Source organism: Amblyomma mixtum, unplaced genomic scaffold, assembly GCF_055824585.1.
Source record: "Amblyomma mixtum isolate Tamu unplaced genomic scaffold, ASM5582458v1 scaffold_24, whole genome shotgun sequence".
NCBI lineage: Eukaryota > Metazoa > Arthropoda > Arachnida > Ixodida > Ixodidae > Amblyomma > Amblyomma mixtum.
In genome coordinates this window covers 431,789-459,732 of record NW_028317721.1, presented here as the reverse complement: position 1 = coordinate 459,732, position 27,944 = coordinate 431,789, and the positions used below count along the sequence as shown (strand labels likewise).

General features: G+C 50.8%; 2 protein-coding genes across 4 annotated transcripts in view; both read left to right on the top strand.

Annotated features, from left to right (window-relative positions):
- Positions 1-27,944, top strand: part of LOC149324544 (uncharacterized) — a 79,021-nt gene that overhangs the window by 33,817 nt on the left and 17,260 nt on the right. For 2 of the 3 annotated variants that reach the window (XR_016286827.1, XM_089565426.1), the window contains exon 2: positions 21,970-22,064. The exons of the other annotated variant lie outside the window; for it this stretch is intronic. Coding sequence is in view for 1 of the 2 variants with exons in the window: in XM_089565426.1 (XP_089421552.1) it covers positions 21,970-22,064 (95 nt within the window). In the remaining variant the exon portion in view is untranslated. The remainder of the gene's footprint in view (positions 1-21,969; positions 22,065-27,944) is intronic. 3 annotated transcript variants of the gene reach the window in all.
- Positions 1,271-1,851, top strand: LOC149324545 (uncharacterized). Its single transcript, XM_089565425.1, has 2 exons — positions 1,271-1,594; positions 1,670-1,851. Exons 1-2 carry the CDS (start codon positions 1,468-1,470, stop codon positions 1,849-1,851), a joined length of 309 nt encoding a protein of 102 aa, XP_089421551.1. The 5' UTR covers positions 1,271-1,467.

The window sequence follows — 27,944 nt, the reverse complement described above, 5'->3', positions numbered from 1 at the left end:
GACATTGTTTCTATCAATTTCTAAATACATCGCCTTCTGTTAAGGTGTTCATTGTTTCTACTTTTGTACACGACAAGCGAATTGTTTGTTTCGAGATATACCAAAGTGTTTTAAAAGGGTTGGTAACCGTCCCTTCTGCTCTGCTGAAGCATGTCTATTGTACGAAAAGTTGTGCGACAGCCTTAAAAGAAACGGCTTCTAATGTTCGCACCTTGCTTAAGGTCCCAAATCATTCCTGCTGTGTTTTTGTTTTATTTTACGGCAGATATTGCGCGCTGAAGTTCGGAACTGTGTGCACTTTTGATAAAGTTTATAGTGCCTATTTTCCTCTGTTAGGTGCCTAAAATGCAATTTTAGCCGCCTATTTATGGCGCCTAAATCATGCTTTTTATTGCCCAAAAATCCGGCCTCTACCAATGACGCACTGTTCGTGCGAAGCGCCGCTTTCAGCCGCTATTTCAGTGTTTTCCTGCTTTCTACGCGGCGCACATCAAGAATTCAGACTCTGGCATTGTATGTTTCTTTTGTCGCTACTAATCTGGGGATAAATAGACAATCTCTTCAGTTCGAAACCTTGGCTGTTTGTCGGGGTGAACACTTCTGCATATGAGTGCGGGGACGTCTACTCATTAGGAAATGAAAATTAGAATGGCTAGAACGCAGCGATTTTCTAAAATTTGATCTGCTTTTGACTGCAAGTAGCCTGTAAGGAAGTTAACGCGGTTTTTCGCAGCTCGCATCGTCCAATCGCTCTTGGTTGCGACTGCGGCACTTTCAGACACCCGCTTCCACATCCGCTCACAGTCGCGCCAGAAGATTGACCATGACTACGCCATACTGCAAGCAGGGATCTTTGTCGATTTTGAAGTGCTTTAAAAGAGTGTAGTCTACAAAATGAGCGCTTGAGACAGAGAAACTGGGAAGAGCTGTTAGGCGCGACCGTCGAGCGATTGGCAGACATCTTGAACTAACCGGAAATTTGGAGGCATTTCCTTACGACACAGCGCTGCACTAAAACGGCAAGCCTTCCGAACATTGGCGCTGCTCCGCTGACCCGCTAGCGGGTGCGCGTACTGCGCATTCGCACTTGGGCGTCCACCGCGCTCAGCCGTGTAATGGTACGTCCACACTAGCAACAAAAACGCGCGCGACACGCCGCGCGCGGCGAGCGGTGCTGTCGCGCGCGGCAAGATTCACGAAAAGCGGCAGCAACGCGCGGCAAACGCGCGAATGGGTGCGAGACCCATTTTTCGTGGCAGCCGCAAAACGACCACCAATCAGAAGCGAGCGAGCCGCGCTGTTGTGGCGCCACCTGTGGCATATGCTAAGAATCATAATGTATCAGCACCGTGATCCGCACACCGTAAATCTCAGACACGCACGCCGTAAAATCTCAGAGGCCATTTCCAGTCAAGGGGGCTGTTTTTGTTAAGCCTTCCCATACTGCCACCGAGACGTTCGACGACGATGGAAGCGTTTTTAGAAACTGTACGCGATTATCCCTGCCTATACGATAAATCGCACATCGATTTTAAAGACAAGGACTTGCGCGCAAACCGCTGGCACATTATTGGGCAGCAATTTGGGATGACAGGTGAGTAATTGGTGAAATTTTCTTAATGTTTCGGGAACATGTGTGAGCATGTCATTGTGTTTGTATACCATGCAGGCGAGCAGGCAGCGGGGAAGTTCAAAAATTTCCGCGACCGCTGGCTGAAAGTAGCGCTCGAGAAGAGGAAGGCATACAAGAGTGGTGCTCCTGGCAGAGACGGGAAACCGAAAAGCGATTGGACATATTACCATCTGCTTGACAGTTTCCTGCGGCAAACTCCGTACTACGCCGATAAGTAAGATGCACTTGTGAAGTGTGGCTTCCGATGGAACGAAATTGGCCGAACAGAGAGCGCGTTATCACGAGAAGTATCGAATGGAACGAGACAGCGCGTGACTCCACGCGCCGTTGCCGCGTGCCGCAAAACGCGACTGTGGACTTGCCCGCGCGCGTCTGCCGCGCGGGCGCTTGCCGCGCGCGCCGGGTCGCGCGCGTTTTTGTCGCTAGTGTGGGCGTACCTTAACGGACCGCAAGACCGGTCAGCTAAAAGTGTCTAATAAAGTGTCAACTGTAAAGCATTAACGACGCGGCTCGTAACGTCAAGAAAGCAATTCGCTCAGAAACATACTGGCAAAATCGCTGAAGCGTCTTTCTGACCGCTCTGATGCATATTATGATGGTTTTCGATCTTTTTTCTCGGCGACAGCAAGTTTACATTTTGCAGTTTCTTCTCGGAGCGTTCATCCACTTGCGTAGCATGAAATAGCAATAATATTTTAATATATCACAAACATAAACATACTCACCCTTCAAATCATCGCTGCCGCACGCGCTGCGGAAACCGGTCACCATATCGCTGCTTCAGGAATAGGCCACGTGAGGTTGGCAGAGTCGCTGGAACGGTCGGGGCGCCTTTCTCAGAGCACTAGCTTCCCCGTCAAGATGTGGACGGTGCGATTGAGTGTTATTCCAGAGCAAGTCAACCACGGCGCCGTTTTTATCAACGGCAAAATCTACTCGTTCGGCTCCTTTGAAGTGGACAGGCCTCACCCCTTAAGGAACGTCGTCGACGTGTCCATCTTTAACCCTGCAACGTCGCGCTGGGATATCTTTGAAACACATTCATCGTCCAGTGGCCAGCCGAATGACATTTTCCGTCGCACCGTTGTCGCCTACGGTCACTGCGCGTACCTTTGGGGCTTACGGAACGGCTGGCAGTCGGCAAGCGTCCTTTATCGTTTCGACACCAACACCATGACGTGGAGCCGCCCTGAAGTGTCTGGTGAGGCGCGGACGCCGAATTGCGGCGCCTCAGCTTGCATGGTCGGTCAGCGAATGTATATCTTTGGTGACCAACATCTTTCCCAAGATGTAAGCGCGCTCGACCTGCATACCATGGAGTGGTATCGCGTCCCCACCGGTGGAGAGGTCTTTGCTCCGGGATTATTCCACACGGCCTCTGCAATAGGGACCCGCGTGTACGTGTGGGGAGGTGGCGCAACTGCCACTTTTCTCGCCCGACGCTTTGAAAATGTCAACTCTTTATACTATCTGGAAACAACCACCTCGACCTGGGTGCGCCCACGCGTACAAGGCATTCCCCCCGTGGGTCGGCACGGGCATTCAGCCTTTGTGTACAGAGGCGAGCTGTACATTTTTGGAGGGTACAACAAACTTACGGACACTTTCTGTGCAGACATGCACAAGTACGACCCTGAGACATCGTGCTGGGCTGAGGTGAAGCCGTGGGGCTCAGGACCGTCTCCTAGGTGGTTTCAAGGCTGCTGCATTACTGGCGAAAGAGTGTTTGTCTTCGGCGGCTATGGCCCGGTGGCAAATATGCAGGAAGGGGAAATTGTTGAGGAGGATGAGACTCTGACGGATCTTCACGTGTTGCACTTGGAACCGACACTGGAGAATTTATGCCTGCTTGCGGTCATCGATGCACGACTGGATGTAAGCAAGATCCCACTCATTAGAAATATGATCAACGCTATCCTCTCACCCTAATCGAATTGTCTAGACAGATGCTGCACTCCAAGCAAATGAAGCGCCTTCGGCGAATTTATCTTTCTCGTCAACGGTAATTGAGTTTTCGACCTAGATACCTGTGTCGTGAATAAACACTTTTACTGTAAAATCTTTTCGTCTCACCCTCACTATTCTGACGCCGCAGTGTCGATTGTGATCACTTTATAATGATCTAGCAGTTTATTACTTTTTTATCAACACGAAAAATTTGTCCGAAGGCACATACATATACGCCTGCATGTCGATTTCACTGCGTCCTGGCTCCTTCTGGCAATTGAGGATAATATTATTTCGCTTCTGTCTCGAGCTCGTGTCTAGCTGCATATAGAACATATGAGGCAGCTTTTTCAAGGCAGACGGCAGCGCGACTTCCCCGATTAGACAGTAATCCTGCATTTGTGCTGGGCGCCAGGATGGATTCTTCTACATCTGCATTGCTTCAGTAATGAACACGGTTTTCACCTGTTCCTGTATGTCTATCCACATGCTCGTCCCATAGAATATAATCGGCCGCAGTGCTGACGACTATATATTGTCGGGTCATGTCTATAGATTGCTAATAACATCCCTCAACGAACCGAACACGATCCACGTCTTAACCTTGCCCAGTAGTACTCTTGATAGCTTGTGTATCAGATCGTATCGAAGGTAGTCGACAGCATGCTGCCCGGAACAAGAAATTGGCTTTCATATCTGCATGTCGTATCTATACTTGTGTATGAGATCGTATAAAAGGTAGTCGACAGCATGCTACCCGGAACAAGAAATTTCCTTTCACATCTGCATGTCGCATATATATGGATGTGGCGGTGGCGCAGGGGCACATGGCATATCGCTTAGATTCCTGACGAACCATCACCCCGACAAAATTGGCGACGCGCTTCAGGACTAACGTCATGTGGCTGTGTTCTAGACCTGGCCCACTTCAAGAAATGTAAACGGCAGAGAACCTGGCTGGAAGCCGCTGCAGACGACATTGAACAGCGTCATATGTGAACGACTCTACGCATTTTATCAGGAAGGACGGCTAGCTTTCGTGCTAGTCATAAAAATCTTGCTTTGCGCGCGCTTTTTCTGTAGAGAAAGCGCAGCTCGTGTTCAGGGCTTTAATAAAACTGCGCGAAATCGCACTGTTTTTGCCAAACCTTTTTTTTTTCTCGACAGTGAATAATCACGTGGTGCCTGATATGAAAACTGATATTCAAAGCCATCTTCAAACGAAGCTGCAGCACAAATGCGCGTGAGGTTTTCTTCGTATCTACGTATTGCATTTTCTCAGCTCGCTCTGATACTTTTTTCCTTCAGTGTGTCTTTGAGCGGCCGCGGTCTTTCAGTGGCTTTCGCGCCAGGGTTTTGACTCCACTGTTGCGGGTCGAATGTTGCCGATTTAGATGGAGACAAATTACACAAAACACGTTTCGCAATGTGGGTGCGCGTTAATGAACCCCAGGTGCTTAAAAAATATGTCACCTCTGGCGTAGGGCTGGTGCGTTGATTACAATAACACAGCCTTCCGTTACCGTGCTTACACAGGCGGTACCACCGTACAGTCGTTAACAATTATAGTGCATTTATTATGACTCATATTTTTTTACAAAATCCCACATAACCAAGAGCCCTCAAATACGGTACTGCCCAAACCCTACTTAAAGCCTCAGGGCTCTAAACACGCAAAACCCTAACACTCCAAAGCTTTGATGCTCCTCAATGGGGCACTTACTGTTCCCGAGTCTGTGAGAAATCACGGACACGCTAAGGGCATGCTTCATTTACTGAATGTCGAAGAAGTCAGCCGCTTCCTCGTCTTTAGGTAGCCGCGCGCCGCGTCATTCATCCCTAAACTGACCACCGCTGAGCATCACTGGCACTTGGTGCAGCAGCTGGGCATCTGCACATATTCTCGCGCCCGCGAAGAAAATGACGCCAGAGGCGCCAGCTGCACGCGAACATAGAAAGTGTTCCACAGCAAGTGAACATGGTCAGTCAAAGCGCCGCGACATCGTCGTGCCTGATCAAAGCCTCATAATGCTCGTCGAAGGAATGCGGGCCGGTCGTGGCATAGCTACCAGTGTTTATAGGCGTAGCGAAATTTCTGCTCTAGTTCCCTAGTGCGGAGGCCTGATATTGGTGCTATTTCTTCAATTATCAACGTTGAGCGGACGATAAGAGTTTACATTCATGAACTTCTACGATATTCTCAAGCAGTTATTTGTCTTTTTCAAAATTGCTGAGATTGTTCTAATTTTTTTTTCCTTCCGAATAGAGGCGCGAGGCTAATATAAGAGCTGTGTCCTCTGAGAGCAAGTAAATGTGTATGTTGCCAATTGGGCAATGTAGCGTATTTTTTTTTTGTGCACACAGCAAATTAAAGCCTCCCTTGTGCAACTACGCAAGTGTCTCACCTTGACATCACAGGGCCCGGGAAGGAACCCTTTGTAATTTAGGCAGTTAAAACTGCTCTTCTGCCTTAGTCCCGATGCATCTGATTGTTAGATATTTCTCTGAAGCTTGCGTTTTGCGTATAAGCAGACATGACAAGGGAAATTAGTGGCATTTTATGAGAGGCATTGTAACCAAGGGGTGAGACTTCCTATATCAACAAGATGCCACGAACAAGCGACGCTAGCGCCAATCCCTCTTTCTGTTGCGTTGAAAGTAGCTGGAGGCCGAATAATTCGTATTAATCTCCTCGGAAGCGGACGACGAAACCACGCAGGCGCGGCGAGTGTTCTCAAGGCATGTGCTTCAGGCGTGGACTGGTAAAAATCGGGCCACCTATTGGAAGGTGGGCGGATGCAGCGTTGTCCGCCTGCTCGGCGCGTGGCCGTGCGCCTAGCTTTACACGGGTTTCCCTACACCATTTATTTCTTGTTGTGGCATGGTAAATTGGCTGCGCTGTTAGTGAACTGTGGTAACCGGGGTCGGGCCTAATGTAGGGAGAGTAGAGAAGTCATTTCGCGATGGTATTATAGCGCCCGGCGACGCTATAGAGCGCCGGCGCTCAGATCGGCGTTACAGCGCGCGCTAAAGAAAATAAAGATGGACAGCGCGTGCTCGGGGCGCACACCCGGCACGGGCAGTTCGGAACGAGAAGCCTGCCACGCTGGTCGTCTCTCTCTGGTGCTCCGCTGCGACCCCGCAAATCCTCAACAGTGGTGACCCGGACGTGATCCGCCCCTTCTACATCAGCGGCGTTCCAGGATGGCGTACTGGCAGCACCCAAGTTTCGACCCGCCGCTCCCGGCGTTCCGGCCTGCAGGCGTCGGCGGGTGGTTCGCCCAACTGGAGGCTGCGATGTACCTGAACGGCATCACCATCCAGCCGTTTAAACACGCAGTCCTTTGCGACATCCTCCCGCCCGACCTCCTGCGTCGGCTCACCTACTCTGCCTTCGGCTGCCGGCCATACGATGAGCTGCGGGCGGCCGTCTTGGCGCACTTCGGCGCCTACTACGTTCCGCCGCCGCTCTACGACGCAGCGGACCCGTTTTCGCTGCCGCCAGCCTCTGGCCCTGCACCGGCCTCGCTCGCGCCCATGCAGCCTTCATCTGAATCCGGCCCACATCAGCAGCCCCTCGCCGCCTCGCCGCCACTCCAGTCCAGCGTCTCCAGCCCGGCTGTCTCTCTCGACGCCACACCAGGTGGGATCCGCACGAGCTTCGCCTCGTGTCCTGCTCCCACTACTTTCCTACCCGCGTCTCTGGCTCTGCCTCCTTACGCATCAGTGACGTTGCCGCCAGAGCCTCCTGCAGCCAAGGACGACTCTGCGGCAGCAGCCGTGCCGAGGCTTCCGGCATCTCTATCTACCTCGTCACTAGCGCCAACAGCTCTGCAGGCCTCTGCTGTGAGGTTGAAGCCGCCACCGCAGCATATGCCACATACCAGCCCCCCCTACCCCGGCGGCCACACCGCCTGCCCAAGAGGCCCCACCCAAGCCCTCAGTACGGTCAACCGCTTCCCGGATTCTGACCCTGGCAGCTCGACACTGCCGCAGCAAGCCTCTGCTTTGGTGCTGACTTGAGCCACCTTCGGCAACAAATGGTCGAGCTACCCACACCGAGTAGTGCGGCAGTTGTCCATCCAAAAGCTGTGTCTTTTGCTCCCAGCCAGCCATCTGATGTAGCAGTCTCAGCTGCACGGCCTGTCACTGCAACCACCCTTTTTCACCCACCTACCTCCGCCCATGCTCCCACGCGCATCATCCCTGGCCAACCGCTCCGGACTGTCGATCCCGCTTCACCCAAGCACCTGACATCGAGCCCTGCAACTTCCTCCGCCATCGTCACGGCTCTCACCGTGTCGTAACTTTCGGTCTAAAAGACATATTTCTCAAAATAGACTGTGTCTGGGTTACAGCATTCCGCACGACGTAGATAGTCTGTGTCGACATAGCTGAGGTGCTACTTTTATCGCAAACGGCGCACCTGCAATCTAAGTCCATCCTTTGAATAGAAACAGCGCAGTAGACGGGACCAAGGAGAGAGAACACACAGACAGCGCTTGTGTCTGTGTGTTCTGTCTTCTTGGTCCCGTCTACTGCACTGTTTCTATTCAAATGATGTACCAACTAGCCCGGCTAATTGCTCTCTTGGAAGTCCATCAAATTGGGCATTATTCACGCAATAAGTGTGCAGTCATTGCGCGCATACTTTTCGCGCAATAGAGAAGGACCCTTCTGTGCACAGTGAGTTCACGCAATTTAATGCATGCACGATGTATCTTGGAAACGCAGATAATTGCAGAAAACTTCTTAGTACCTATGCAAACACTTGAAAGCAAACCACTATCACGCTAAGGTCTTCATTCTCCGTGTTGATATACGCGACATCAATAGAATTAAATTAACACTCAGATGCACAATCGCCTCCCGTCATGTGCCAACCCTACTGTGGAACAAGCACGATGGCTGTTTCGTCAACGGTAGTGATTAAAGCGTGGTTCACAACAACCGCGCCGAAATAAGCAACGGGTTCCGAGTAGGCGAGCATCGGCAGAGGTTGCCGTCTCATCCGTTGTAAGGAGCCAGCGCCACACTGCGGGTACAGAATACGCACGGGGCGGCGGACGAAGAAGAAAAAGGGAATGAGAAGAAGGGAAGAAGGCACCGAAGGAGAACAAGAGTGCGTGCTCAAGGCACAGCTTTACAGTATCAGCCTCAGCCGGACTGCGTCTTCTCGGACTGCATGCCTACCTGCTTTGGTTCGTAGTGGTGCCGGGCGTTTCTGTTTGGTGAGGCCGTTCGGGGGTTTTTTGGTCCGGATTCAGGGTAGCACTTGTGGGGATCAATGTCGCCCCTCGCCCGCCGGATGCACCCTTCTCTCTCTCTTGGCCTACCGCGGCTCTTCCTCTAGCGGCCCGCCCACTGGGCGCAGCAGCGGAGGGAGCGGAGGGGAGGCGCCCGCGACTACGCGTCGTCACATGGGCAGCCCTCCTTACCCACCGCTCTCGGTTTCGGCGGCCGCACGGGCCGCGCGCACGGGACAGTCTGATGGAGAGTTGACAGCGAGACGTCAAAGAGAGCGGACGCGACACCAGCGGCGGCCTAGGTGACCCGAACTGTTCTGTGCCTGTTTCCTGTGCCCGTTTCCCGTGCCTGCCCCTGCCTGCTGACTGCGCGCGACCGAGGCAAGCCATTGGGAGATCCCAATAAAAGGTTTTGCCTGCGGGCTTACTCCTCGGAGGTGTGTTCTTCGCGGCCACAGGTCTGGTCGATATGGCGGAGTGGCGTTGGCCCTAAGTGCAGGGTCCAAACCGTGCCTGTAACTCCACACACTGTAGATTTGAGTAATGTGAGGTTGCCTTTGCGCTGGCTGTAGGCATGGCTGGGGGGGAAATCTGACTGTGCAGCCTGCTCGTGCCCCCCCCCCCCCCCGCCACCGAATACGGGCCGGTGTAGTTTCGGCTACTAGGCTTTGTTTCGGTGCAATGCCAGCAGTGGGGATGGGATGGCCGGGACCCATCCTCTGGGGATGCAAACCCCCAATGGGAGTGGCAGCGACTCCCAGACGACTGTGAGGGCCAGTCGTGCACGTGAGGTCCGATGTTTGAGCGGAGGCAGGCCTGGGTTTATACTCAGGTTGGACCCACGAAATCCGGCCCGGAAGGCATGTCAAAACGCCAAAAGGTTTTCAAATACATGCTACCTTCCTTCCTCTGCGCGCGGGGGCGTGCAAGTCTGGCTACCGACGCGTCGGTTTCTGGTTACGGAGAAACCAGGTCCGCGCGGGGGTTCATAGTGGCCAGGCTCTGAGGACCGCAGCCTCGGGGAAGCGGCCTTACGGCCGGCCGCAGGCTTAACCGCCTGCGGGATGCCGGGGGATGAGGGCTTAGTACTGCCTCGTAAGAGTCTGGCGAAAACCGAAGATGTGTGGAGTACCGGTGGAGTAGGCCCGGGTCATCTCATCCTAAGCCACGTTCTTGGTTAGTGGCCCGGTCGCCCAGCCTTGAACACTCTCTCCTCAGTAGGAGAAGCTAGGAGAGGAAATAAGTGCATGGATGGTTGGAGGAAGCACAGATGGACCCCCCGGAGCGACCAGTTCTGAGGCCGCGAGGCCGTTGACGTTCTGGACCTCCACTGGCACGGAACTATCACACATACTTCCGGTGTCCGAAAAACCGTTAAACGTCTTCGACGGCTAGTAGCCGGCAGGTGGGAAAGGCCTTCTAGTGTGCGATGAGGAGCCCCAGGTAGCTACTGACCCCGTGTTAGGTTTTCCTGTCTCCGACGGTCGGAGCCCGTTGCGTATGGTGGGTGGTCGGGCATCCCGTGAGTGGGGCCGAACCATTGGACAATCTCGATGCTCTCCCTGCCCTGGCCAGGTGGGCAAGTAATGGAGTCGAGATAATTGTAGGATCAGAGCAAAAAACTCGCTGTCCCCATTCCCTTCCCACGTCCCATTTCCCTTTCCGCTACTTCCCAGGGGAGGTCAGGGGAGCCTCCCCGGGCCCGCTCTCTCGGCTGTGGGTCGCTAATGTAGCATTTTCCCTATTATTTTATTTTTCCACCCACGGGTGGTCAAATTACAACTTGCCTACGGGCCTCCTCTTTTATTTTTCAATTGGGTTAAGCCTGTTGTGAGTAAACGGTGCAGGCAGGGGCCTATTATTTTTATTTCCTTTTCGGTTGCCCCACCCTATTAAATGTAGGCATGGCTTTCACCTCCTCGGGTGGGGCTGGGCAGCCTGGTTCGCCAGCCTGCCGGTCGAAAGCTTGCCTCTTACTTCATTTGGGAGGAATGGTGTCGATGCAATTCCGGTGGCGCTTGTACCGTTAGGTGATACAGTACTAAAAATGAAGAATTCCAAAGGAATCCAGCAAGAACTGAAGAGTGTCGAATCAGAATCTCGACATCTCTGAAGTGCGACCTTTCGGGAGGCGTGGTATTCTTTGCAAGTCGGGAAACATTGAGTGTGTGTCGGATCTGCTCGGGTGTCGTACTTTTACTGCTGTTCCCGTTAAAGCCTTCATTCCGGAACAGCTTGCGTGCACCAAAGGAGTGGACCCATCTTCCGCCCAAGAAATTCTGGAGGAATTCTAGGATCTAGGAGTTGGGGTTATTTCTGTATACCGTTGCTCGCGCGAGGTCGCAGGAGTGCGTGTTGCTGCGGAGTCAGTAATTACAACTTTTGCTGGTCTCACCTTCCCCTCTGAGCTGAAAATATGGCCTATTGTATATCGCGTGGATCCGTTGCAACCTTGTCCTCTGCAATGCACACACTGTTGGCGATCTGTACAAAGTGGTAAAGCCTGTACGTCGGCGACTAGATGCCCGGTGTGTGGTGAAGGGTACTCTTTCGACAGCTACACTGCTGGTCAACCCATCTGTTGCTTGTGCAGTAACGCCCACAGCGTTGATGATGCCACTTGCGAAAAACGGTCACAGGAGCAGAGTTTATTGGAATTAATTGAGCAAAATAGATGTTCCTGAGCAGACGCTCATGCGCTCCTTAACCGCAGAAATCACTCTTACGCCAGCCTTCTGCGTTCCTCTGCTCCTGACCCTGAAGCCACACTGTCTGCCAAGATTGTGTCAAGCGTCGAAAAAGCACTGTCAGTTATGGTAGAGCGTATGCTCAGCAGCTTTACTCAGGCTTTGTCTGATATTGCTGTGAGTCGGGCAGTTTGTCACCCCCACGTGTAGTGCCGCCAGTGGCAACTTCTCTGCAAGCCTGTGCTGAAAGTTCAACTGGACCACCATCTTCCAATATACCGGCATCCGTGCCACCTCTCTATAGAAGCCGCCGCGGTGGCTCAGTGGCTATGGTGCTCGGCTGCTGTCCCGAAAGACGCGCGTTCGATCCCGGCCGCGGCGGCTGAATTTCTTTGGAGGAGAAATTCGAGGCCCGTGTACTGTACGATGTCAGTGCACGTTAAACAACCCCAGGTGGTCGAAATTTCCGGAGCCCTCCACTACGGCGTCTCTCATAGCCTTAGTCGCTTTGGGACGTTAAACCCCATAAACCAACCAACCTCTGTATAGCGTCCCAGTTAGTCTTCCTTGTAGCAGTGTCTCTGCTACTGATGTGGAAATAACCTGCCCTACACAGAAGTGTCGTGCTTCCACCTCTCCCTCTCAATCCTCCGTCCCCCAAGTCAAGTCTAAAAAAGGGCCTGCTAAAGTCTCCTCAAAGTCTGATATGGTAAAATAAGCTGCTTCAGTCTCTATTCTCGACTTGTTATCATGGCTGCTCTAAAAGTGCTACAATGGAATTGTCGATCTCTTGCTACTTCTCTTACAGATTTAAAACTTCTTTTATCTTCCTGTAATCCAGATATAGTGCTCTTACAAGAAACTTGGCTCTCCACTGTAAAATTATTTTCATTAAATAGGTTTCGTGTTTTCGAGAGGACTGCATACATGGTAGGGACACTGGGTTAGTGACCCTGATTTCTTCAAATCAACGCGCATCAATTAATAAAAAGGTTATGCTTCCTGACTGCGAGCTCTTAGCTGTTGGTATTACTTTACCGCACTATGCTCCTGTCACAGTTGCTAGCGCATATTATCTAGCAATAGTAAACAGAACAGACCGCCTGGACAGCTTGCTTGGCAACTCTAATAGTGTGATTATTGCTGGAGACTAATTCACATCACGTTGTCAGGGATACCTACACTACTCTCATGGTCAGATTTTATGGGCATAGATGCCGGCAAATAATGTGCGCTGCTGCAATTCTCGGGCCATAACCTTCATCCGTGGAAATGCGAGTTCAGTTTTCGATTTGTCTTTTGCAGCAGGTGGGGTAGGTATAGGGGCATGGTCCACAGTTGACAGTGGTACGTCTAGTGACTAGTTGCCAATTATTTTCACCATCTTGGTGCGCCCACTCCCTCATCATGGTTCTGTCCGAAAGTTAGTTAATCTTGCAGCCTACAAATCATCTTTACGCGCCTTCCTTACATGTGATGTTTGTTCCAACGGAACCGACAGCGCTCAGCGAGTGTTTCATTCTGTTTTGAAGGCTACGGATAGTTCACAGTTCATTGTGCGGTCTGCTGTTAGTAATAAATCACCATCCCTATGGTAGAATGCTGCGTGTGAGACAGCCTTCCGCCGTAGGAAAGCAGCATGGAAGAGCCTTTCGCATAACCACAGCCCTGCTAATTGAATCAACTATCAATTTTTCTCGGCCTCGTTTAAAAGAACAATAGCAAAGTCAAAGGATGAATACAATCAAAAATGGCTGAGGCTTAGCTAAGGTTAGGCCTAGTCAGATGCGAAGCATATTGATGGCTAGGCTTGGTAAAGTTCCTCGCTTTGTTCTTCAGTTGTTGTAGAACGTTGTCGCCGAGCCGCATATTCAGCACGCCGCTTAGCCAGACGTTTATCCCGCTCTTCATCGGTCTCTGTGGCACGCTGAAGCTTTCGCTTCTCGTTCAAATCAGCCCTGCTTCTAGGCGGCATCCCAACACCTGGCCGCCTCGTAAGTGCCCGGAGAGCGAGGCAAGCTGAGCTTTATACCGCTGCTCTAGCGTCACGTGGTCAGCTGCAGCGCCTCTGATGTGGAGCCTCCACCGCCGCGGCCGACCGCGCGAGCCGGCAGCCCATCTCTCCTCTGCTGTGACGTCATGTTGTCACGTGGTCAGCCGCCGCGCCTCTGATGTGGAGCCTCCACCGCCGCGGCCGACCGCGCGAGCCGGCAGCCCATCTCTCCTCTGCTGTGACGACATGTTGTCACGTGGTCAGCCACCGCGCCTCTGATGTGGGTGGTGGGTGGTGAAAACATTTATTAAATCATAGGGAGAGGTGTTGGGGGTCGTGACTTGAAGGGTCACGCCCTTACAACTACTAGGTGGGATGCCTAGTCAGGTACCCCATTGGCGTTTGCCGCAACCCGGGCGCGCTGCGTTAAGGCCCTTTGGGCCTCGAGGGTACAGCAACCGGACAGGGTCGCCTCCCAGTCCTCTCGGGTGGGGTTTGGGATAGGGGGTAGGGATGGGTTCTGCTGGCAGGCCCACACTATGTGGTAAGTGTCAGACACCTCCCCACAGTGTGAGCGCCGCCCGTCGAATTGAGCATCGAAATGTTTCCGAGTTGCCGGGCACAACATCGTGTTGGTGAGCAGGCGCAGGAGTACCCGCTCGTTGACCTTCCCCAGCCCTTTGCACGGGGTGGGAAGAGTTTGGTGCGTGGATTTGTAATACTCGCATATTTCTTTAAAAGTATAAATCGGATTGAAAAAAGTGTCCTGGTCGGCTTCGGGTCCCGTGGGAAATGCCCGGAGAGAGAGCACGCGGGCGGCGGCGTCGGCTGCCTCATTTCCGTGGACGCCTTGGTGACCTGGAGCCCAAACGAGAGATCGGTGCGCGGGATCCGAGTCTCGGCTACAAATTTGGTAAATGCGATAAGCTAGGGGAGTAACCCACCCTTGCGTGACGTTACGGCAAGCTCCTCGCGAGTCGGTGATTATGTATTTGGAGGAGGTGTGAGAGGCTGCCAAAGCGATGGCAACCTCTTCTGCGTGAATTGCTGACTGGGCCTTGAAAGTAAGGGCGTCTACAGTTTTACCCTCGTGGACAACCGCGGCCGTGTACCATCCCCTCGGGTCCGGGCCGGACGCGTCCACGAAGAAGACTCCTGGTTTGCTCCGAAAATGGCGGTCCAAGGCTTCCGCCCGCGCCAGGCGCCTGCCATTATGATCCTCTTTGGACATATTGGTGGGGAGAGGCCGCACGTGGAGGGCGCGTCTCCAGTGTACGGGAAGGCGGCATCTCTCCTCTGTGAATTGAGTGTGCTGGATGTGAAGTCGGGCTAAAAGGCGGCGACCCGACCCTGTCTTTGTGAGACGAGTGTATTGGTGGTTGAGGTGGGCCTCCCGAAGCTCCCTAAAAGTGTTAACCATCCCCAGTGCCAAAAGGCGGCTGGTAGAGGTAGAGACCGGGAGGTCCAGCGCTCGTTTCATGATTTTGCGGAGGATGACCTCGAGGGCATCCTCCTCCTGTTTCCGCAAGTGGAGATAGGGAGTCGAATGCAAGATTCGACTGGTCACGAATGCGTTTGCCAGCCGCAAGGCGTCTTTGCATCGTAACCCACCGCGCTTGTTGGAAACCCGGCGGACCATGCGGCCCACCTGGTACCCCACCTGCCGGAGCTTGGCGAGTGTTGTGTCGCAGCGTCGCTGGTTGTGTATTAAAAGTCCGAGGACTCTGATTTCTTTGGATTCGCGAATGGGACCGCTTTGCAACGAGAGATTGATTTGGGTCGAGCATGTGGGCGAGGGACGCAAATGCACGAATTCCGATTTCTGCGGGGAGCATTGCAGACCACAGTCTCGAGCATAGCGGTCCACTATGCTGGCGGCCGTTTGCAGGCTGGTCTCCATATCCCCCAGGCGCCCTTGCGTAGCCCAGATGGTGATGTCGTCGGCGTACAGCGCGTGCTGGACCCCTTCGACCGCACCCAGTAGGGCGGGTAGGCGCATCATGGCAATGTTGAATAGCAGAGGGGACAGCACCGCGCCTTGTGGAGACCCCCTCGTGCCGAGCAGGAAAGGTCCGTGCTCTTCGTCCTGTATTCTGATGTAGGATAGTCTGTCCGTGAGAAATTGTTTAACGTAATTGAAGGTATTGGTGCCGCAGTGAGTTTGACTGAAATGTGTGAGTATGTTCTCGTGAGTTACGTTATCGAACGCTCCTTTCAGGTCGAGTGCAAGGACTATTTTGTCGTTTTGGGGGGCGGGGGGGGGGGGGGGGGTGTAATGGGGTTCAAGATTTCGCGGTCGAGTTGGAGCAGGACATCCTGTGCGGATCAATGTGGGCGAAATCCGAACATTGTGTCCGCGAAGGTGTTGTGTTGTTCGAGATACTCGGACAGCCGATCCCGCACTATCGTCTCCATCAATTTGCCCACACACGAGGTGAGAGAGATGGGGCGGAGGTTGTCCGTGTCGATCGGTTTTCCGGCCTTAGGGATGAAGGTGACAAGGGCCGTTTTCCAGTCAATGTGGAGCGGGGTTTCCCTCGACCATATCGCATTGATGTATTCTAGAAGGCACTGGTACGCTGAATCAGGAAGGTTCACCAAAAGTTTGACGGTGACCTTGTCCCGGCCCGGCGTGGTGCCCCTCTTCATTTTGGCCGGACCCGCCCGCAGATCGTGAAGCTGGAAAGGCTTATCCAACTCCGAGTTTTCTCTGCCAGCGTAGGAGTAGGCCGATCTGCGGGCGTCCTGAGTTGTGCACAGGTAGCGATCCCGGAGCGCCTGTGCCAACTGCGTTGTATTTCCTTGGAATGAGTGCATGGCATTGTGTAGTTGCTTCTGCGTTTCTGTGCGGGTATGTGTTGGGTTGATGAGGGCTCGGAAAAGCCGCCACGTGTTGCGGCTCGACATCTGCCTCGCCGCCGTGTTCCAGCGGTCTACCCAGTTTGAGTCAGCGAGTTGGGCCGCTTACTCTGCTGCCTGCCGGATGAGGTCCGCAATGCGCGCTTTGAGCTTCTTGTTGTGTTTCTGGCGCTTCCAGCGACGCGTGAGGCCGCGGCGCGCTTCCCAGAGGTGGAGGAGGTGGTTGTCCACGTCCGTGACCACCTCGGTGAGCTGTATCTGCTTCTCGTGGGAGCGAAGGTGCGATATGACTGACCGGGACCCATTTGCGTATCCCTGGTCTGTGATGTTCGTGTTGGTGTCGGACGGGAAATTTTGGCGAAAGGTGGTCCAATTGGGGATGCGTGCTAGTGTAGTAGGGCGCTTCAGGGAGCGTGTATAAACAGTGGTGTTGATGATGCAGTGGTCGCTGCCGAGGGTATCCTCGGTGTTGATCCAGTCTGCGTGTCTTATGTTGCGAGTGAATGTGAGGTCCGGGCATGTGTCTCGGGTCACCGAGTTGCCTACGCGAGTAGGAAATGCCGGGTCGGTGTGGAAGGTGAGGTCCAGTGTGGACGCCAGCTCCGCCAGCATGCGTCCGCGCACTTCCTCCTTACGATAGCCCCATAGCTGGCTAGGGGCGTTGAAGTCGCCCAAAATCAAAAGGGGGTCGCGACCCGCCTCTTTAAGTGCACGGCTAAAGGGGTCCGCGAAGGTCACTCGCTTCAGTTTCTGGGAGCAGTATACATTAAGTACGTGCAGGGGAGGATCCGATCGGCGAAGGGTAAGGATCCTTACCATGGCGTACGAGTACGGTATGTTGAGATCGAGGTCGATTTCGGTGGCTGTGTACGACTTGTGTACGAGGAGACACGACGAGGGGTCTCGCTGGAACGTCACGTAGTTAGTCAATTTCGCCGCCGCTCCTGGCTCCTGGAGGGCGACCATGGCGGGTAAAGCCTCGAAAGTTTCTAGGTAGAGGCGCAGCGATTGCTTTGGGGCAATCGGCTAGACATTGTCGCTATTCAAGAAACTAAGATATAAAGTGAAGTGGATACAGAGACAGCCCTGCGACCTTTCCTACAAGATTACAACGTCTGTGTGTCGCACTCAGTGGGTCTTTCGGCAGGTTGCTTTATTTTCTTAAAGAAGAGTCTACCTATTTCTGACTTTTAGTACCAGGTTGACATAGAAGGGCTTCTGATATGTTGTGACTTTCGACTGCATGGCGAGTCGTGGACGGTTATCAATGTGTATGCTTCAAATAATCCGGTGCAACGAGCAGTTTTTTTTTCATGACATTGCAACTCTCCTAGGATGTGATCGTTATGTCGTTTTCATGGGTGACTTCAACTGTGTGTGCGACCCACACGAACGCACAGGTCCTAACCAAAACGCCTATAAGAGCTCTGGTATATTATTGTCTATTATCGAAAACGCAGGTTTAATTGATGCCGGATTGTCATCCGCCTTCACATACATCAGAGGAGCCTCACATTCACGCCTTGATCGCATTTACGTTTCTATAGATCTCCTTAAACGGCACATTTCATGTGATGTCAAGCCTGTTTCTTTCTCAGATCATGCTATGGTACTTGCGCGGATTGGAGAATGCGCCCGTCCCAATTTTCAGCCGCAGTGGGAAGTGTGGAAGCTTAATTCCGAGCTTCTAAATGATGAGCATTCTCAACACCGAGTGATGACAGCTTTGTAATCTTGCTTGGTCATGGATGTCCCATTATTTGCAGCTTGGGAGATGTTTAAGCTAGAAGTTCGTAGCATAGCTTTTGAGATCGGATCCGTGAAGTCTTATCTTAAGCATGGTGAGGAGAAACGGTTACTTCAGAGTCTTTATAATCTGCATGCGCTTGAATGTGAGGCTCCTGGCTTGTACACAGAGGAAATTAGTGCCGTTAAGTGCAACCTTCAGAAGTTTGAGGCAGAACGCTATCGTGCGGCCCGTGTACGATCCCGCAGCAACCGTCCTCTGCACTCTGTGGAGCCTACTTGACAGGCCTTGCTAGATGAGCGTCGTCAAGTGGCTGCCAAGCGAATTTCTGAGCTCTACTGTGGTGGTGTCCTGATCACAAGTACAGATGCCATAGTTACCGAGTTTGAAAACCACTATAGCTCTCTGTTTGCTGCCACGTCTATCACTGCTGATGATGATCATATAGCGCGATTGGTGTCCATGATTAACCCACTCAATGAGGATGAGTGCAAGGCAATAAGTGACTCTTTAAGCTTGGGTGAATTGCAAGATGCAATTGATCAATTGCCCCTTTCGAAAACCCCGAGGCCTGACGGCATCTCAGGTAAATTTTACAAGGCATTTAAATCCGTTCTAGACCCTGTCCTGCTCCAAATTTTTGAGACAAGTATTGATGTTGAATTTCTGCCTCAGTCATTTACGAAAAGTCATATTGTCTTTATACCAAAAAACGAGGATAAGGAAAAACTTCGATTTGTAGATGGCTACAGACCAATTACGCTTTCTAATGTAGATTATAAAATTTTTCATAAAGTACTGTCAAATCGGCTGCAGCTTGCAATGTCTACTTTGAATGGGCCTCATCAAACATGTGGCTTGCGGAGACGATCAGTACAGTCTAACCTCCATGTAGCGCGTACGGTGTTGCAGTATTGCAGTGACGCTCAACAACAATTAGCAATGCTGCAAATTGACCTGGAAAAGGCATTTGATCGAGTGTGCCATTCATTTCCTTTTGCACTTTTAAATCACGTCAATCTCGGTTCAATACTTTCTACTGGCATACGCCTTTGTTGCAAATCCTCTACCACGCGCTTGATTGTTAATGGCTGTCTCTCGCAACCAGTCCCAATTCACTCTTCGGTGAAACACGGGTGCCCACTGTCTCCGGTCCTGTTCGCATTATACTTGGAGCCACTTTGCATAAGTGTTATAAACAGTAGAGCTGTCAATGGTTTCCGAATAATGGGCCACGAACTGAAGGTATTGGCATATGCAGATGACCTTGCGTTTTTCTTGCGTTTTTTTGTACTGATAAGCCAAGCATCGATGAGGTTATTCGTTTAACGGAGGACTTTGGTTCGGTGTCAGGAAGTCGGATTAATCGCTCTAAAAGTTGCGGTCTTTGGTTTGGTAGCTGGGCTTCGACACCTGCTGAATATGCTGGTATAACATGGACATGCAGGCCACCAAAGTACCTTGGCGTACCTTTGAGTGCCTATAAGCATAGCGCACATTATAGGAAAGACCGCGTGTCAACTCTTCAGCGCTATGCTCAAACGTTTGTCCCCCATGGCCCCTCAATTTTTGGCAGGGCGACCGCCTGTAATCTGTTTCTCTCCAATAAAATATATTATGTACTGCAAATTATTCATTGCGCAAGACTTCCTATGCAGCGTTTTCACAAGGTTTTCGCTACTTTTGTGTGGGATTCGTCTTTTGAATCCATGAGGCGTGATAACCTTTTTCGGCCTGTAAGAGCTGGCAGCCTTGGTCTAGTTCACCTGTATGTCCGACAGATAGTGTCACGTTTCATGTTTTTCCGTGACACTACACACCCAATAGTACGTTCATTCCTGCAAACAAATTTAGTTCATGTTTTACCCAACCTCATTGTGTCTTCCAATCTTTGTGACCGTCCGTGTTTGTGGGGCATAATGCAAGAGGTGTATTGGGCTGTCCGTTTCCTACTTGTTCGTTTTTCTCCTGAGTTCCTTTTTTTTAGTGTCGATGAAAAAGTTGTATAAGGATTTGATTAGTATGCTCTTCCCTCCGCCCATGTACCGCTTTCTGTATTTTGGTTTACCGGGGCATGACGTACTCAAAAGAGTACGTAAGATGCCAGTCTCGCCGTGTACAAAGACCTTTTCTTTAAGTTACACACCGGTACGTTGCCCGTTAGAACATGGCTAGATAAAAAGGGCATTTTTGTGTCTACCGTTAATTGCCGCCATTGTGATGAACCAGAAACAATTGAGCATGGTTTCATCAGTTGCAAAGATGCAGTACTCTGCTGGGATATCCTGCAATGCACATTTAAAAAAGAATTCATGTGACTCCACATTCTGTTCGCTATCTCACTGCGCTGCCATTTGTTGCTGAACCCCTGGACATGTTCTTTCTGATTGGACTGCACAGCCTCTGGAAAACCCGCATGATGGACAGACACTGAAGAACCTGTTGTGTCTACAAAGGATCACTTCAGTCGAATGGCTGTTCATCTAAGAGACGTGTATGCCCACACGGAGTACGAACCCGAGTGGCACTCACTATTAGTGATGTGCTCTGTATTGCCCCTTTTCTAGTGCATGGTCTTTTCAATATGTATTGTTTAACACTGTTTTCATAATGGCTTGTATATGGTTCATGTACATAGAACATTACATCACTGTAATAAATACCATGTTGAAGAAAAAAACAAAGAGCCTTTGTGGCGGAGTGGTAGCGTCTCCGTCTGAAATACCAAAGGCCCTGGTTCGATTCCCAGTCACGACGCAGTTTTTTTTTAAGTAGTAGCACTCCTGTCGCCTGGTGGAGCGCGGCTGAAACGGTTGCTATGGCAACGGTGCTCCATCTGTTTGACCTCGGCCCCCGCCGGGAGCTACGCGACGGCTCGAAACCTGGCGCAGTATTGCTTACGCAATAAAAATCGGCAGAGACACTTAAGAATGCTTGCGTGAGGAAATACAAAAAGCGTTACTGTTCCTGGGCGCATTGACACCCATCCACGCCGACACCACCGATACACACTCAAACGCTCGGGCGTATTGTATCACGCGGAACGTTGTTTGACGAACCGTAGCTTCATATTTTCGCTACAACAAAATTGATTTCTGTGGGAAGGAAATGTCGCAGTAAGTGTCTCACGTCTCGACATACACTTCAACCGCACCTTAATAGAACAGGTAAAGAGTATAAGAAGCCACACAATTTAAGGTACATATGCTATCGGTTGGAAACCCTGTAGCACGTCAGCCTCCGACTCTACTGACACGAGTAAGCTATTTTCAGCTAGCAGTCGTATGACGACACGCGGAACCCTGTACGACAAACGGCTGCGTCACAATCTACGTACGAATTTTGTCGGAGAAATTGGCGTCACATTTAGGTCAGTCTGTTGGGAGTATATGTAGACGAACGACATGTAGGTCATGGTTGAAGTGGTGGTGCTCCGGTTGGTGTGTGCGTCATACGGCCGGTTTAACACGTCGCCCAATTTTTGCTGCTATCGCCGGGATTTTCAGCCCTTTTTTCGACTACACTAACACATGCCGGAATCATTTCTCGCAATGGGACTAGCATTACTTTCGCATTAAAATCAGCCTCAGCTGGTGCCCTCGCAAGATTTCCCCAGAGAATGTGATGGGCGGTGCCATAACCGTGAAGCTCCTGAAAAAAAATTGGTAAATATTTACTTTCTCTCTCACCCGTTTCGGCAGCAGTTGTTGCATGATTCTAAAGTGCTTGTTGTCAACCCTACGCCGCGCGTAAGTTACCAGCGGCAATAGGGAGGCTTCTTTGGAGGCGAAGCTTCCGCTGAGTTCGGAGCTTAGGCAGCAGCGGGCGACTTTATGGTAATTTGTCCTTCTGTGCAGGGTACGCATGGAGCCTTTGGTACAACACAGGCGACCAGCAAAGAATTATGTCGCTGCACGTATCCAACGAATCTGGGTATGAGGCGGACCGCGTTGTGAGTATTCGTGTTCATTTGCATAATATTTGCATAGACATAATATTTGTACGGTGCGTTTTATCAACAAATGAGTCATATAATCCCAAGCCACCGAAAAGTGATCCACCGAAGGCATCAAAGCAAAATAAAATACCGATTGCTTTTAAGAAAATGGTCACAATGAGAGAATTTAAAATAAATTATATGGCCCGATAATAAAATTAATGCAGTTCCTGCCAGTTGGTCCGGTGGACAAGAAGGACGGATCTCGACGACGTGTTCGAAGTGCGACATCGACCAGACTCTACGAAGGCAGGGAGAGCAGTGCAGCGAGAGAATTATTTCAGTTAGAAGCGGGCTGAAGACAACTTCGGCTCATCTCTGGTTCTTATGGGGGCGTTTCTCCTCACACTACAGCGGAACTGAAAAGTATTGCCGTGAAAATCACTATAAAACTTTTCGCCCTACTAGATTAAAAGTTTTGAAGGCCAACCAGAAATGGCCTCTGCGATTTGCTTTATGAAGTAATTGGTGGTGTGGCTTAATCCCCCCCCCCCCCCCCCCTCCGCCCCGATGTGTGCCCAAAAAGCTGCGCCGAGCCTCCGCAGTTTGCGCGCGAGGCTCTCTGTATCGATCACTTGGGTTTTCATTCGTCAAAAAAGGTTTTTTTTTTGTTTTTCAAAGCCCAAGAAGCCCGCCTGTGGCTTTTGCGTGTCCATAGTTTACGGTAACTACACTGAATGAATATTTTATTATTATCATTATTGTTATTAAAAAAGCCTACTTAGTCGTTAGAATACAGTAAATTATCGAAAGAGGCCAGCTTAAATTTTTCTTCACTTCCCATTTCGACCGAGTCAGAATTGCTCTTAGAGGAACACCGATTCTGTTATAGTTGCTGTAAGACGCTTCTCAAGTAAACGCTGTTCCACAAGACACCTTGCTGCAAACCAGACCGAGAAATAACAGAGGGATTTTTCATCGAGATGGCTAGAACACCTTCCATTAGCATCACTTGAGTACCGATAGTCACGTCATACTGCAGAGTAAGAATAAGACGAAAATTGATACAGCAAGGGGAAGTATACAGGATGTCCCAGCTAATTTTAGTCCAAGTTTTAAAAATATTGTCACGTTGTAGTGACGGCAGTCGAGCGGTCAGGAAGACACCAACCAGTCTTGGAAACGAAGTTCTTTATTTGGGCTGACTTGCGCCCGCAAATGAACTGAATCACTCGGCGGTGGCGTAAGCAAAAAACGTGCTCGTCGGTCGTCGAACTACGAATGCCCGCTGCTCGTGCCATCGTTCAATTTAAAGCCGCCAAGGAAACTTCGAGATAACAGGTCGAGATCATATAGACTAATCTGGAAACACGTAGATGCAGCTCTTCATGGCTGTGATCAATAAAGATAAGTCCGGTCGCTTCTCGCGTCAAGAACAAAAATGATAACATCCCTTTCCTGCGGCCTTGCGCGGACGAACGGACACTACAATGATACGTGGCATTACCCCCCTCCCAAAGAAGCATCGCGTCGATGTTTTAAAATGAAAATAAACGCGGAGAATGCTAACTTCGAGTCCTTTAGCGTTCATAACAAGGTTTGAGGGCAGCAGTAAAAGCTTCAAGTCTGGTTGTGTCGTCGTCGTAGTTGTCGTCGTCGTCGTAGGTGCCGTCGTCGGCGTAGGGGCCCGTCTTTGTACGGGTCGTCGTCGTACGGGTCGTCGTCGTACGGGTCGTCGTCGTAGGGGTCGTCGAAGTTCTCGTCATAGTTGAGGCATAGTCTTGTGTTTTCGTCGATGGAAGATCTTAGTTCTTGCGCTATGAAGCAACCTCGGCTCCAGAGGCTGCTTTATTCAGTTTAACCTTCGGGGGCTGGGGGTGCGTCCACGCACTTCGTAGCCTAGGCTAGGATATACAAAGCGCGGTGACGATGGCGACGGGGAACGTGGTAGACGGCTCGGCGATGAGTTTCTTCCCGGCGCAAGAACTCCTCAATTTCGGCTGGTCGCTGGCCGGGTCGAGGTCGTGGGGCGTCGTAAGAAAACCCTCGGATGCCCATTCTGCTGTATGGGCAGTACCGGAGAATGTGAGCGGCTTCGCCGCAGTGGAAGCATAGTGGGCGGCACTGGTAGGGAGTTCTCCACTCGTCGCATTTTCTTGGCTGTGTGCGACGCTCGTAGGACGGGCAGGTTGGGGCGAGAGGGCGGCGGTCCAGCGCAGCTGGATGAGGGCGATAGGGGCTTGGGTCTCGTCGTCGAGGTGCAGGACGGCGGACTGCTGCGGCGTAAGTCATGGCTGGTGGCTGCAGAGGCTGCGTGGTTGCCGACATCACACCCAAGGCCTGTTGAACCTCGTCCCGAATGACGTCAGTGAGCGATGCAACCTACGGCTGCATTCCTGTTGGCAGCAATCGTCGGAGCTCTTCTCGCACAACATCACGTATAACGTCCCGGAGGTTATCGCTGTTAGCGGTGTCCAGGCAGCTTGCTGACCAAAACCGCTTCTGGCGGTCATACTGGCGGGCTCTGGCATCAAGAGTTTTTTTTCCATGGTGGATGCCTCTTCGACGAATTCCGCGACGGTTTTCGGGGGGTTCCGTACGAGGCCCGCAAAGAGTTGCTCTTTAACTCTTCGCATAAGCAGCTTGACCTTTTCTTCCTCCTTCCTGCTCGAGTCAGCACGCAGGAAGAGACGCTTCATCTCCTCAGTGTACACTGCAACGGTCTCGTTTGGGTGTTGTATGCGAGACTGTAGCAGCTGCTGGGCTCTCTGCTTTCTCGCGACGTTTGTGAAAGTCTTGAGAAGCTGCTCCTTGAAGGTTTCCCAATCCGTAAGGCTAGCTTCCTCATTCTCAAACCAGATTTTTGCTGGTCCCTCCAAGGCGAAGAAGACGTACCTAATTTTCATGGCGTCGTCCCACTTGTTAAAGAGAGCCACCCGGTCGAACTGTTCCAGCCATTCTTCGGGGTCGGCGCCAGGCGAAGCGTCGAAGGTTGGTGGCACACGGGGCTGTTGAAGAATGATTGAAGTCGTCGCGTGGGGCAAGCTCATGATGGGCGTTACTACTGGTTTTCGCTTCCGAGTAGGGTTGAGCAGAGTCCCGAACTCAGGTGCGTCCCCTAGTAGACGTCGGCTTGCGCGATGGACTGGAGTCATGTCCTCCGGTGAACGGCTCAAAGGGCTGGCGTCACGACTTGCAGGGGGTGTCCGGTACATGGAAGGCTACAAAGCACCTCCACCAGATGTCACGTTGTAGTGACGGCAGTCGACCGGTCAGGAAGACAACAGCGAGTCTTGGAAACGAAATTCTTTATTTGGGCTTACTTGCGCCCGCAAAAGACCTGAATCACTCGGCGGCGGCGTAAGCAACAAACGTGCTCCTCGGTCGTCGAACTACGAATGCCCGCTGCTCGAGGCATCGTTCAATTTAAAGCCGCCAAGGAAACTTCGAGATAACAGGTCTAGATCATCTATACTCCGTTTCATACATCATGTGTAACGCTGTCAAGCCTACGTAAGTAGTCCGCAAAACAAAATTAGGAGAGGTGTATCACTCCGCGATTGGTTTCCTCTCATGATGCGCTGTATATCTTTACCGGCCTTTTAGTTATAATATGTTACTATTATGTTTCTGCCACGTAGCGCCTACCTAGGTGCTCTGTAAATAGTTTTTTTTGTGTGTGTATATACACACACATATGTATATATATGCTTTGTATACAAAACCATGTAAATAAATACCATGCAAGAAAAAAAAAAAAAGTGTCACTCCGCGCTATTCTGTGGCCGTGTGGTCTAACGCGTCGCCCCCCAGAGTCGGCAGGCAATGGGGGTGCATGGGTTCAAATCCCGCTTGGTGAAACTTTTTTTCGCACATTTTTTTTCTTTTTTTTTTCATCGCAAGTTGCATTTCGCGTGACTTGAAAGAGAAATCTTGTTTTGTTCAGAATCGCTTGAATATTATGGCATGTTCTCAAAAAATCTGCATGCATCTGTTCATTTGATGCATACCGCGTTAATGTGAGGTGTCCGAAATTCGTTGTCAGTGAGCTCGCACCGGCTTTCGGTCAGCAGTGGCGGTTTTCTTCCCGATTCTGCAGCATTTTGACTACACTTTTTAGATGCAAGCTAGAGATTTGAGCGAAAGATGACGTTCATTCGTCGGGTTTAATTAATCAGCACAGTGGTGAGTGCTCCGCCGTGGCCCGATTAACAAGTGGCCGTCTGCAACTTTCGATTTCGCTGTTGCCGAGGAACCCACTCTTTTGTGGAGCTCTCTTAGGGTATCTGGCATGTTGTGAATTGTTCTGAGCTACCGGTTAGCGGATGATCCAGTCTTCGCCAAAAGAGTCTGGGACCGACTTTGGCACTGTGCTGTAGAGTAGCCCGAAGGACTTGGCGACAGCAGTTATTTTTTTCTGATCGCAAAGTTGAGAAGCAAGATGTCTGTTAATTTAGAATGCTGGTTTAGAATATAGAATACAGGCGCGCAGAAAACATAATCTAGACTTCTTAATCGCCTATTGTCTGACTGTGTATGCGTAAGATTGTTGTGTATATCGGCAATTCTTTTGTTTTTGTTAGGTATCTTTCGTTTTTATGCAAAGCGCCTTTTCCTTTGTCATTGAAGGTAGCTCTATAACTTGGCTATTACATACTGCAAAAGAGCAGTATGTTTAAACTGATGGGTCAAAATATTTTTACGCACACCACCTCGATATGGCCTGTTTCCTCTGTTGTGTTAAATTTAGAACATATTGTTGATTCACACAGTGGCAGAAAATAGTACTGCCTCAAGAGTTACAGATTTGTTGTCGTGCACAAGGTATATGAAGGCAATACAGAGGCAAGCGAGCTTGTCTCTAATTCCCTGCTCACCTAGAAGTGCAGACGCTGCTCAGGCAGGATTTTCATGCAGCCAGGTAAAAAGAGTTCCAAGCTGTATGAGCGTCAAGTAAGAATGCAGAAAAAGTTGTACAACGTCAGTAAAAAATATTCGATAAATGAGACAGGACAATAAAGAATGTTTACCCCACAGTGTTTGCGAGAAATGGCTTATTCTGGAAACAGCCAGTGGTCCCCTTTTTTCATTTCATTTCATTTCATTTATTTTCTCCTTAAGGGCCCGAGGGCATTACATAAGGGGGAGGTGAATTAGCATGATGTACAAAATCTTGAACGTGCCCGAAGGCGCAGCCAATCCCGTTGTTAAACCTTTCAGGAAGGCATCCTGAGATGACTTCACAGTCTTGTCCTGCCAGACGCATTCTTTTGTGTGCCCTGCGTTGACCCAGGTTTCACCTAGGTAGATGATGCACCTGTAAATGCGAAACAACCGAGTGCACGAGTTAATGCTATTAAGTAAACAAACATACTCAAAGAAAACTTAGAAAAATGATTATCTCGGCTTTATTGCTCCCTTGTTCGGGATTATATTTCGCGCCCAGGCAGCATTTGGTAGCCATTTTATATTCACTGTATGTTTGCATGCATAGGTTACTTGACTAATTCGGTAACATTTGAAATCTCTTCACTTCTGGCGACTGCGAAAAAAAATTCCCAACGTTCCCAACTCGCACCACCGGAGCAACGGGTAGTGTACGGTTGGTGTTTATTCGTTCCTAACGGTGACGACGAGATGGCACTACCCATTGCGGTGCTACGACGTTTTAGGCAGTTTTGTTGTTTTTGCTTGCCGGACCAATTCGGATTTAGTGATTAAATCTGACCCATGCAGGCACGTACCGCACCCAAACGTAGCGCAAAACTGGCCGCGAAACGTCACCTATGCGCAAAAGGTCCGCAACAGCAACGTGGTTAAGACGATTTTCTTTAAATGTGTCATTTTCAAGCAGCAATCACTGTTACGACTACGAGGTTGCAACGCTAACATCAA